Raw genomic sequence first — 12,143 nt, 5'->3', positions numbered from 1 at the left:
CACCGCCCTGCTGGCCACTCGTGGCACCTCTCTGGCACCGCCCTGCTGGCCGCTTGTGGCACCTCTCTGAAACCGCCCTGCCGGCCGCTCGTGGCATCTCTCTGGCACCGCCCTGCTGGCCGCTCGTGGCATCTCTCTGGCACCGCCCTACTGGCCGTTCGTGGTACCTGTCTGGTGCCACCCTGCTGGCTACTCATGTCGCCTCTCTGGCGCCGCCGCCCTGCCGGCCATTCATGGTGCCTCTCTGGCGCCGCCCTGCTGGCTGCTCGGGGCACCTCTCCACCGCTCTGCCAGCTGCTCATCCCATCGCTTCACCACTGCCCTGCTTGCTGGCTGCCAGTCACCATCCGCTCCCACCCACTCCTTGGCTGGGCCTTGGGCTCCCAGCAGGCGGCTGGAGCACACACACCCCCACCAGGCCTCTCACGCGAGCGAGACTCCTGACGCTGCCTGTGAAGCGGGGGGGGGGGGGGGGGGGGGGGGGAGGGCGCGTGGTTACAGGTCTAACCAGTCCAGGCGAGGGAGGCTCCACAGCCTGCTGCCCTGAGTAACCCCCCTCCCACCCCCTAGAGCGCTGAATGCCCAGCCCCTGCTCGGCACTCGCTCTGCTCCCTGGAGCCCTTCCCCGCGGGGCAGATTTAGCCCCGTCCTGCTGCTCTGGGCTCCCACAAAAGGGCAAACGTTGCTCAGCAGCTTCCCTCTCCCTGCGTCCGTCCACGTGGCCGGGCCACGGCGTCAGCTGGTCGCAGGGCGCCCGCGCCGTCTGCGGGGCAAACCGATCACCAGGCCTGGCCCGGGGCCTGCGAGCACCCTGCAGATCTGCCCTCAGGGCGCCGAGCAGCCCCGGCCCCAGGCGGAGAAGTGGCTGAGCCCGGGACCGTCCCTTACTCTGCCAGCAGCAATGGAAACTGACTGGTGTCCCAGAGCTGGGCGGGGGCCAGTGTCGAGCCGGGCAGAGCGTGAACAGTTAAGGGGCCGTGGGCTTTCCAGGCCAGCGCGGCGGAGCCCAGGGAGCCGGGTTGTGTCTGGAGGGGCCCATGCAGCCGGCTTGGGCTTTTCACCCCCCCTTCGCCCCGGCGTTCCCTCCTGGCCCAGGCCGGCCGCCGCCGCTTCGCTGCCCTTTCCAGCATGACAGCCAGCCCGTGACTCACCTCCCTTTCCGCATGACTCAGGCTCCCTGGACCGCGGGCCAGGGAGGAGGAAGGGCTGAGCCGGGGGCTGGTGCGGGCAGTTCCCTTTGGCAGCGGAGAGCAGGAACACCAGGACGTGGGCTGGGAGATCAGTGCACCTTCCCCCCGGCCCCCGGGCTGTGCCCTGGGCCGAGCACCAGGCATGGCCCCAGAGATATGCCCGGGGGGGCCCGTGACATGGCAGGTCAGTAGCCAGGCTGGGACTCGAGCCCAGGGGTCCCGCCCTGCAGGCGGCTGCTGAACCGCTTGGTGCCTGTCACTCCTGAGACTGCTCTGCTGGGCCCTGCCAGCACCAGCCCCTCCCCTGCAGGGGCATCGGGCTGCCCCCTCTGAGATGCAGAACCTGGCGCCTGCAGCTCCCTTTGGGGTGTCCTGGGCCAGCACCTTCAACCTGGACGGGGCAGCACTAGAGGGGAGTGTGTCGCTGGCGTGGGGCTGGGGGGCCGGGTGTGCCCCGGTGTGCCTCCCCAGTCCCACCCTCTGCCTCCCCAGACCCACCCTCTGCCTCCCCAGTCCCACCCTCTGCCTCCCCAGACCCACCCTCTGCCTCCCCAGTCCCACCCTCTGCCTCCCCAGTCCCAGCCTCTGCCTCCCCAGTCCCACCCTCTGCCTCCCCAGACCCACCCTCTGCCTCCCCAGTCCCACCCTCTGCCTCCCCAGTCCCACCCTCTGCCTCCCCAGTCCCACCCTCTGCCTCCCCAGACCCACCCTCTGCCTCCCCAGTCCCACCCTCTGCCTCCCCAGTCCCACCCTCTGCCTCCCCAGACCCACCCTCTGCCTCCCCAGTCCCACCCTCTGCCTCCCCAGTCCCAGCCTCTGCCTCCCCAGTCCCACCCTCTGCCTCCCCAGACCCACCCTCTGCCTCCCCAGTCCCACCCTCTGCCTCCCCAGACCCACCCTCTGCCTCCCCAGACCCACCCTCTGCCTCCCCAGTCCCAGCCTCTGCCTCCCCAGTCCCAGCCTCAACCTCCCCAGACCCACCCTCTGCCTCCCCAGTCCCAGCCTCAACCTCCCCAGACCCACCCTCTGCCTCCCCAGTCCCAGCCTCAACCTCCCCAGACCCACCCTCTGCCTCCCCAGTCCCAGCCTCTGTCTCCCCAGTCCCAGCCTCTGCCTCCCCAGACCCACCCTCTGTCTCCCCAGTCCCAGCCTCTGTCTCCCCAGACCCACCCTCTGCCTCCCCAGTCCCACCCTCTGTCTCCCCAGTCCCACCCTCTGTCTCCCCAGACCCACCCTCTGCCTCCCCAGTCCCACCCTCTGTCTCCCCAGTCCCACCCTCTGTCTCCCCAGACCCACCCTCTGTCTCCCCAGACCCACCCTCTGTCTCCCCAGACCCACCCTCTGCCTCCCCAGTCCCAGCCTCTGCCTCCCCAGACCCACCCTCTGTCTCCCCAGTCCCAGCCTCTGTCTCCCCAGACCCACCCTCTGCCTCCCCAGTCCCAGCCTCTGCCTCCCCAGACCCACCCTCTGCCTCCCCAGTCCCACCCTCTGTCTCCCCAGTCCCACCCTCTGTCTCCCCAGTCCCAGCCTCTGCCTCCCCAGTCCCAGCCTCAACCTCCCCAGTCCCAGCCTCTGTCTCCCCAGTCCCGGCCTCTGCCTCCCCAGTCCCACCCTCTGTCTCCCCAGTCCCAGCCTCTGTCTCCCCAGTCCCAGCCTCTGCCTCCCCAGTCCCACCCTCTGTCTCCCCAGTCCCAGCCTCTGTCTCCCCAGTCCCAGCCTCAACCTCCCCAGTCCCACCCTCTGTCTCCCCAGTCCCAGCCTCTGTCTCCCCAGTCCCAGCCTCAACCTCCCCAGTCCCAGCCTCTGTCTCCCCAGTCCCGGCCTCTGCCTCCCCAGTTCTTCTTTCCAGCGCAAGCCCGACGGCCCATCCCCCGCTGTGCGTGCCCAGTCCGTGTGCCTGGGAGACAGCTGCCCGGGCACGTCCGGGCTCGCGTGAGCGGCCCTGCGTCGGGTGATGCGAGTCCCTTGGTGACAGCTCCCCCGCTGACTCGTGGCCGTTTCACCCCGTGCTGGGCGCCCGGCGCCTCCTTCGCCGTCGCTGGGATCTGCCCGTCGGAGCCGCTCCAGCTTACACGCTGCGGTAACCGCGCCACCGCGGGCGCTGGGGTGTGCACAGCACAGAGGCCTCAGCGTGACCTTGCCTGTGCGCTCGGCGTGGCAGGCCACAGGGCTTCAGGGTGCTGCTTGGAGATTAAACATGCCATGGGGAAACCGAGGCACCGACGGCAAAGTGCAAGCTGGCGCAAGTCTGAGTTACCTCAGGAGAGCGGGTTCCCTGTGGCCCCCTACCCATCTCTGCCCTCAGGCTCGCCAGGGCCAGGGCCGGGTAGTCGCGGCACTTTGCACAGCGGTACGGCCAGTGCAGCCGTGAAAGGGTTAATGGTCCCACCCGGGCTGCCAAGGGGAGACCCTGGTGGCTGCTCTCTGACGGTTCGGGGGCAGCGAGAGCCGGGCAGCCTGCGCGCTGCGACCCGGCCCAGGGAACCGAGGCTGCAGGACGTGCAAGAGGCGGTCGCAAAAGGGCCGAGACAAATTAGTGACCAAACCCCTCCCCCCGCAGGCGCCGCCCTGCCCGGAGGGGAGGGGGGCAGAGGAGCAGGGCCTTTGGCACCCGGCCTCTCTGGCCTGATCCTCAACGCTCCCGCTGGCACCGTGCGAGGCCTGTTTGGCCCGGTCCCCCAGCCCGCACGGCCCTGAGCCAGTCACCGGGAAACCGGGCCGGGGCCGGCGCCTGGCGATTGCCCGGACAAGCGAGCGGGTGGATTTTCCATGGCCCGTTCTCCACCCCCTCTCCTCGGTTAGCCAGCGGGCCACGCCACTGGCTCCCTGCAGCGACGTCCCCGCCGTGCCTGCGTCCGGAGAGTCGGCCCCACCGGCCAGGGGACAATCCGTTGGTCCGAGCTGCTTCCAGGCCCCGGGCCGCTGGCGGGCGCTGCAGAACGGGGATTTGCCTTTCGCTCAGCGCCGCAGGGAAAGGAGGCTGGCCGGGATGACCAGTGTTTCTAGTCGGTTTCACTCCCCTCCCCCCACGGGGGCAGAGCCCCCCAGACGTGGGGGGAGGGTTATGACGGAATCTCCTAGGAGCCCGATGCACTTTGTGCCTGAATCCCAGTGACATTCCCTGCCCAGCTCGGGTGCATGGCGACCCCAGGCCCTGCCAATCCACGGGGCCAGCATTACAGCCACGAGTGTCCCCGTCTGCGGGCGCCCGGGCGGGAATCCTGGCCTCGTTTTTGCAGAGCCGGATGCGGATTCGCATTTTGCATCCGCCCAGGGCTGCACAGACTCTCCCAACCCCCCAACCAAATCCAGCAGCTTCTCTTAATCCTCTTGGAAATGCAGCTGAGAATTAAATGTGGGGCTTAAAGGGTCCGTAGGTGAGTCCCTCCCGGGCCTGAGCCTGCCAGAGCGGATTCCAGGGCCGGCTGTGCCATCCTCTGCCGCTCCGGGCCCTGCACGCAGCCCGCAAGGGGGTCCCGGGTCACGGGCTGGGCAGTGCCCTGTGCTCACAGCTGTGTGTTCAGGGGCCGAGCAGCCTGCAGGTCAGATGCGCAAAGGGCTGCCTGTTTCTCCCGGGCCCGGCACGGCCGGGGTGGGATCTGCCAGGCCCTGCAGATGACTCGGGGCCTCAGTGGCACCAGGTGTTCAAGGTGACGGCGCATTGGCCCTGACTGGCGGGGGGTGCCCTGCGGGAGGCCAGTCACCTGCCCACAGACTGCCTGGATGCGGGCTGCAGAGGTCGACCCCATGGCACGTGGAGGGGAACCAGATGGGCGCAGAGCAGGAAAGGGCCGGGTGCTGCGGGTCCCCAGCGGCGGGCGCGGAGCCTGGTGTCGGCCCAGCGCTACTTGCCCACATGCAGGCAGGGACTGGCCACCGCATCCGAGCTCCCCCTCCGCCGGGCGAGCTTCCCACGCTGCGTCCGGGGGTCTCCCGAGAGCGCTGGGAGCGAGGGACGGATGTGGCCGGCCGCTTAACCGGCAGGGCGGCTCCAGCCCGCGGGGCCCACCCCAGGCAGCACTGTCCTGGGCACGGTGTGACGGGACCTGTCAGAGCCCAGCACGGTCCCCTCTAGCGCACGGGAGAGTTTGGAGCTGGGCCTGCGGGGAGGCGCTCAGGGCTGGGGTGTTTGTGTGACAACGTGTGCGTGTGAAACACAAGCGAGTGCAACTGTGGACCGTGTGCGTGCGTGATCGTGCCCCCCTTCCCGGGCTGCAGGGGGTGGCCCCCAGTTAGAGGAGACTCTCCAGGAACCCAGGCTGTGGTGTCCGTGGCGGGGAGGACCGTGGCCCTAGCAGGCGGATGCCAGGCCCGGGGCTGGCTGCTTGCGGGCGAAGTTGCCCCGGTGGGCTGGGGCTGTGCGGGGCCTGACGGGTTCTGCCCCTTGCTCCCTGCAGGCCTGGCCGATGACGAGGACATCAAGGTGATGCTAAAGGGCTCCCTGCTCTGGAAGATCAAGTCGCAGCGGCGGCAGAAGGAGCGGCTCTACCGCCTGCAGGAGGACGGCCTGACCGTCTGGTTCGAGAGGCGCTTTCAGCGGGCTCGCTCCAAGCCCATCCGTGAGTCCCAGGGCCGGGGCTCCGGGCGCAAACGCTCCAGGAAACCCAGAGCCCAGTTCCGAGCCCGGAGCCCAAGGCAGACCCGGGAAGCCCCCACTCCCATGGACCCGGGAACCCCTCACACCCAGCACTGCCCACGGCCCAAGGCAGACCCCGGGCAGAGCCTAGAACCCAGATCGTCCCGCACGGAGCCTGGCATCTAAGCCCAGAGCTCTGCTGGGACCCGGGGCTCGGCGCTGGCAGGAAATGGGCATTGTTAGCAGGTTTGCCCAGGAGAATTTTCCTCCCTGCCGCCACGTCCTGTCTCGCCGCTCAGCGCCCCCAGCGAATGCAGGGCCTGGATTTCTAGGGGGACCCACCCTGCTCGGAGGCTCCCCCCAACAGCAGGGGCAGCGTCTCGGTGGGACGCAGGAAACCCTGCGCTCACTGGGCTCTGTCTGGCCTGGGGTCCGGCGCACGAGGCCCCTGCGGGTGGGACCGGGCCCTCCCCAAGCTGCCGCGTTCACAGGGCGCTGCAGGCGGGGCCCACGGGGTGCTGAGCCTCAGCAAACCCGGACGACAGCAGGGCCCCTCCCTCCCCAGCCCCGGATCTCCTGGCTCAAAGCGGCTTTCGGGGCGGCGGGATGAATCTCCGGCTCCCATGCGGCCGGGGGCGGCCCCAGGTCTGCTGTCCCCGGGGACCCGTCCCTTCTCGCCACGCTCAGCCCTGTGGGGCCAGGCTGCAGCCCCCGCGTGGGCTCCTGTGGACGGGCTCCCCATTACACCGCTGCCCACGCGGGCCCTCTAGGGGTCTGGGACCCCGCGGATCTCTGTGCTGGTGGGTGCCCCCACTTTGCCTTCGCCCCGGGGGTCAGAGCGCCGGACACACGCAGCCGCGGGCCAGCCCGTTACCGATCCAGTGCTAACGAGAGGCGGGAATACGGGCCAGGCCCTGTTACTCCTGTGGAATGAGATGTAACAGTTCATCCCAATTAAGGACTTAGTTCGGATTTACTTGAAACTGCCACGTGTAGCCGCGGGCAGTTCGTTCGGACTAAGGGGGATTTAAAAATGGCGTCCGGACGGGAAGATGCAAATAAAGCCTGGGATAGTTAAATCCCGGGCTTCCTGTGCAACTCCGGTTGCCTGATTTGCCTCCCTAGCTCGAAGTAAGGAGCTAGTGTAGACGTACCCCGAGAAGAGCTGGATACATTCATGGAGGGTGGGTCTGTCACGGGCTAGTAGCCAGGCTGGGTGGGGGGGGCCTTAGCCTCTGGCCGAAGCTGGCAATGGGCGCCGGGAGGGGTCACTGGCCTCCCTCTGGGGCGCCTGGCGTTGGCCTCTGTGGGCAGACGGGACGCTGGGCTGGACGGGCCTTGGTCTGAGCCCGCCTGGCCGCGCTGACGCCCTGCGGGTCTCGTGCAGTCTCCATCCCCCACATGGAGAGCGTGCGGGAGGGCCACCAGTCGGAGGGGCTGCGGAAGTACGGCGGCTCCTTCCCGGAGCGGCGGTGCCTCACCATCGTCTTCAGGGGGCGGCGGAAGAACCTGGACCTGGCTGCCCGGAGCGAGGAGGAGGCGCAGAGGTGGGTCCAGGGGCTGAGGAAGCTGATGGAGAAGGTGAAAGCCATGAGCCAGCAGGAGAAGCTTGACCAATATCCTTTGGAGCGGGGGAGGGGCGGGTTTGGGGTGTGACCGGCTGCGACACCTGAGCTGCAGACGGTTCGGCCCCCGGCTCCGGCTCCTCACGCGCACCCGGCAAACGGGGCCCGGCACGGCCCACGGGCTCCCAGCTGGGGGCGGAGCTGGGGCTGGGCCTGCCGGCCCGGCCCACGGGCTGCTGCTTTCTCCCCACGGCGGCTCTCCCAGCCCTAGAGACTATGGGGCTGGAGCCTGGTCTGGCTGGGCCCCTCAGGCCCCAGCTGTAAATGCAGAGGGCTGGGGGGAGGGCTCGCCAAACGGAGCATCAGACCAGGCAGCCCCCTGCCTCCGGGGGGCTCGTCCAGCTCCTGCCGCATGGGGCAGCCTGGCCAGTAAAGGCGCCACCCCAGCTGCACGCCCTGCACATGATGGGAACTGCTGGGAACCAGCCGCAGCAGCTCCCCTAGGTCCAGCCCCTCGTGCCAGCAGTGTGGGGAAACCTTCCCGCCGTGTGCCACCCTGCAAGCGCTCGGCAGGGGCTGGGGCTGCCTGGGGGTGCTGGGAGGGGGCAGCGGGGGGCGGGGAAGCCGAGGTCTCCTCTAATCCAGCGGGGGGCTGCTCCGAGCCACTTCCCTGCCCGCGGGAGCGTCGGATTAGCCCCCTTGAGCCGGACGAGCTCGTCCCCCCAGGGCGTCTGTCCCGCGTTGTCACCTTACATCCCGTGCACCTGGATCCACGACATCCTGCACCAGGCCGACAAGGACAAGGACGAGACGATGTCCTTCGCCGAGATCAAGGACATGCTGAAGATGATCAATATCGACATGAACGACATCTACGCCCGCCAGCTCTTCAAGGTACCTCCCCCCGCAGCCCCCAACTCCCCCCGCAGCCTCCGACTCCCCCCACAGCCTCCAACTCCCCCCTGCAGCCCCCGACTCCCCCCGTGGCCCCCGAGCCCCCTGCAGCCCCTGAGCACCCCCGTGCGGCTCCCAAGGCCCCCGCGGTCCCCAAGGCCCCCTGCAGCCCCCAAGCCCCCCCATAGCCCCCGAGTGCCCCCCACAGCCCCCAAGCCTCCCCGCAGCCCCCGAGCACCCCCTGTGGCCCCCAAGCCTCCCTGCAGCCTCGCTCCCAAACCTTCCCTCACTCCCAAACCCTCCCACGGCTCCCAAAGTCCCCCATGGCCTCCAACCCCCCTCACACAGCCCCCAAGCTCCCCCGCAGCCCCCAAACACTCCCATGGTCCCCGAGCCCCCCCTGCAGCCCCTGAGCCCTCCCCCACAGCCCTCAAACCTTCCCGTGGTCCCTGTACCCTCCTGTGGCCCCCAAACCTCCCCCCGCAGCCCCTGAACCCTCCTACGGCCCCCGAAGTCCCCCATGGCCTCCAGCCCCCCCCTGCAGCCCCCGAACTCCCCCATGGTCCCCAAACTCTCCCATGGCCCCCGAAGTCCCCCATGGCCTCCAACCCCCCTCCCATGGCCCCCGCACCCCCTTGCAGTCCCCGGCGCCCACGTGCATTGGGCGTGTGACTCCCCCGAGCCGGGCTCCTGGGCCAGCAGGGAACCTGGCATCCCGGCTCTCAGCTCTCGGCTCCTCCTGGGGCGGGCTGAAGGAGGCAGGTGGGTGGGGCCGGTGCCGCGCCCCCTCTGCCAGCCAGCAGGCAGGTTAGACTGGGCGACCCGCATGCCTGGGGCGCCTGGCGCCTCCTCACCTACCCTGGGAGCCCGGGGCTGGAAGGACCCAGCCCATCCCCGGCACTGTGGGAAGGCGTGGCCCAGGAGCGCGGCAGGCGGCTGGGTGCAGCTGGCCCGTGCCCCTTGCCTGTTTGTGCCGATTGGGCGGTGGGCAGGGCCTGGCCGTGCCACCCGGGCATATCCTAGAACCCCCAGGCGGGCAGAGCCCTCGGGAGTCGTCACATCCGGCCCCTGCCCGAGGCAGGACCAGTCCAACTGTTCTGGCTTGCAGCCCCCTGGCTGCTCCCGCGCCCGGCCCGGCTCCCCGCCCTGCCCAGCTCTGCCAGTGCCCGCAGCCTGCCTGACTCCCGGCACCCCCCTGCCAGCAGAGCCTCTTGTGCTGCTGCCCTGGGCATGTCCCTGGTGCGGGGGCCTGGGCTGGCTCCCCTGCATTGTAGAAAGGCAGCGGTGCCTAGTGGTGCCCAGCGGTGCCCATGGCCCCACTCCCACTGTGGGCACTGGGCTCCCGCCCTTGGGGCATGGCCCAGGGCCTGCCTAGTCCATAGAAGAGCATGGAGGGCATTGGATCAGGCCCTGGGGTGGCTGCCCTTGGCAGCGGGGGGGAGGGGCAGATGGCCCCGTGGAGGCTGGAGGGTCAGACGCTACGGCCCTAGGGGTGTGGGCCTGGTGAGCAGGCAGAGGAAGGATGGGCTGGTCGGAAGGCGTTAGCTGGACCCTGCGCAGTCATGTACCACTTGTGCCTCAGTTTCCCCTCTGCACTGTGGGGGGAGGGCTGTTCTGTGTCCCAGGGCTGTGACCGTAACTGCAAGGGCTTGGACACTGGGGCGCGGCTGCGACCCGCCGGGCACCTCCCCCAGGGCGTGGAGCTCTCCCCCCGCCGCAGGAGCGGCCCAGGCTGGGGGCAGGAGGGGGGGTCGGGGCCCAGCTGGCAGCGTCTCAGCCTGGCCTCCCCCCAGGAGTGCGACAAGTCCAGCAACGGCCGGCTGGAGGAGCACGAGCTGGAGGCCTTCTGCAGGCGGCTGATGCGGAGGCCCGAGCTGGAGGAGCTGTTCCGCCGCTACTCGGGGGAGGACTGTGTGCTGTCGGCCCAGGAGCTGGCCGAGTTCCTGCGGGACCAGGGCGAGGAGGCTGGGCTGGCCCACGCCAAGCAGATCATCCAGACCTACGAGCTCTGCGAGAGAGGTAGGGACCTGCCGGGACCCCAGCCCAGCACCTCGGGGTGCGCCCCGCTGCCCCCTGCTGGCAGAGCCTGCTCCACACACGGGGTGCGCCCCACCGCCCCCTGCTGGCAGAGCCTGCTCCCCACATGGGGGTGCGCCCCACCGCCCCCTGCTGGCAGAGCCTGCTCCGCACATGGGGGTGCGCCCCACCGCCCCCTGCTGGCAGAGCCTGCTCCGCACATGGGGGTGCGCCCCGCTGCCCCCTGCTGGCAGAGCCTGCTCCACACACGGGGTGCGCCCCACCGCCCCCTGCTGGCAGAGCCTGCTCCGCACATGGGGGTGCGCCCCACCGCCCCCTGCTGGCAGAGCCTGCTCCGCACATGGGGGTGCGCCCCACCGCCCCCTGCTGGCAGAGCCTGCTCTGCACATGGGGTGCATTTGCCACCCCATGCTGGCAGGGCCTGCTTCACACATGGGGGTGCGCCCCACCGCCCCCTGCTGGCAGAGCCTGCTCCACACACGGGGTGCGCCCCACCGCCCCCTGCTGGCAGAGCCTGCTCCGCACATGGGGGTGCGCCCCACTGCCCCCTGCTGGCAGAGCCTGCTCCGCACATGGGGGTCCGCCTGCTGCCCCCTGCTGGCAGAGCCTGCTCCACACATGGGGTGCGCCCCACCGCCCCCTGCTGGCAGAGCCTGCTCCGCACATGGGGGTGCGCCCCACTGCCCCCTGCTGGCAGAGCCTGCTCCGCACATGGGGGTCCGCCTGCTGCCCCCTGCTGGCAGGGCCTGCTCTGCACATGGGGTGCATTTGCCACCCCATGCTGGCAGGGCCTGCTGCACACATGGGGTGCGCCCCACCGCCCCCTGCTGGCAGAGCCTGCTCCGCACATGGGGGTGCGCCCCGCTGCCCCCTGCTGGCAGAGCCTGCTCCACACATGGGGTGCGCCTGCTGCCCCCTGCTGGCAGAGCCTGCTGCAAATGCGGGGTGCATCAGCCTGGGCCCCTAGATTCCCAGCAGCATCTGGCTCCCTCGGGGCCCGTCTGGCCCCCGGCCACTGGGCCCCGTCCAGCCCCGCACCCTGGCCTCTCCCACCCTCCATTGCTGCTCTGGATTAACCAGTCCAGACACGGTCATGCCCAGTGGGTAGGGCAGCAGGTGGGGCACGTGGGTTCTTTCGCTGGTTCAAGGGGGGATGCTCTGGTGGTTATAACAGGGGAATGGGCAGTCAGCCTTGTGGATCTTGGCCCTGACCCTGGCCCTGCCACTGACTCGCTGCAAGAGCTGGGGCAAGTTGGGCCTTGGTCTGTGCCTCAGTTTCCCCATCTGTCATCTGCTTCGCTGTTCTGGGGATTCTGAGGCCCTGCGATTCAGTCCCACTGTGCCAAGGCCGACTGTGGCTTATCCCACCTTTGTCTTCTCCGTGTGCGGCCGTCCTGGCGAGGCACCTGGTGCGCTGGTGGGGTTGGCTCTGGGTTTCCCAGCAGGGAGCTCCGCTGCGCTGGGCTGTAGGCCCAGATCTGGCCCCCCGGCAGCCTGTATCCAGCTGGGGCCAGCCAGGGAGCGTCCACAGGCCCCGCTGTGCAGCGGTTTGCGGGGTAAAGCTGCGGTCACCGCCGCGGTTAGGAGAGCTGCCGAGAGTTTGCATGTGGCTTGGCAGCATTTCTCTTCCTGCCCCACCCGAGGGCCCCGGACTCCGTCTGCCTGGGCGCCCGGTGGCTGCAAATGGCTAACGAGCCAGCAGGGAGTGGCCTGAGCCCGGGGCGGGGAAATGCCTCAGGCTGCCTCCCTCTTGCTGGCACCCCAGCAGCATTAGCACCCCTCTGCCGGGGCTGCAAACTCTGGCTGGGCAGAGGCTGCCGGGGTCAGCTCTGACTGGGGCACTAGACACTCACAGGCTGACCCACGTCCCGCCCAGCCCGA

The 12,143-nt window shown here is 69.6% G+C and overlaps 1 protein-coding gene across 4 annotated transcripts in view; it reads left to right on the top strand.

The window, feature by feature from the left end:
* Window positions 1–12,143, top strand: part of PLCD3 (phospholipase C delta 3) — a 46,062-nt gene that overhangs the window by 16,138 nt on the left and 17,781 nt on the right. For 2 of the 4 annotated variants that reach the window (XM_075911417.2, XM_075911418.2), the window contains exons 2-5: window positions 5,588–5,749; window positions 7,154–7,382; window positions 8,096–8,225; window positions 10,019–10,244. In XM_075911417.2, the coding sequence (XP_075767532.2) occupies window positions 5,588–5,749; window positions 7,154–7,382; window positions 8,096–8,225; window positions 10,019–10,244 (747 nt within the window). Of the gene's footprint in view, window positions 1–921; window positions 1,375–5,587; window positions 5,750–7,153; window positions 7,383–8,095; window positions 8,226–10,018; window positions 10,245–12,143 lie in introns of those variants that run through there. The other 2 variants (XM_089774052.1, XM_075911416.2) reach the window with 2 other exon arrangements.

Source organism: Pelodiscus sinensis, chromosome 29, assembly GCF_052426305.1.
Source record: "Pelodiscus sinensis isolate ZL-2025 chromosome 29, ASM5242630v1, whole genome shotgun sequence".
In the NCBI taxonomy this organism is placed as follows: domain Eukaryota; kingdom Metazoa; phylum Chordata; order Testudines; family Trionychidae; genus Pelodiscus; species Pelodiscus sinensis.
This window is presented reverse-complemented; position numbering and strand designations above follow the sequence as displayed.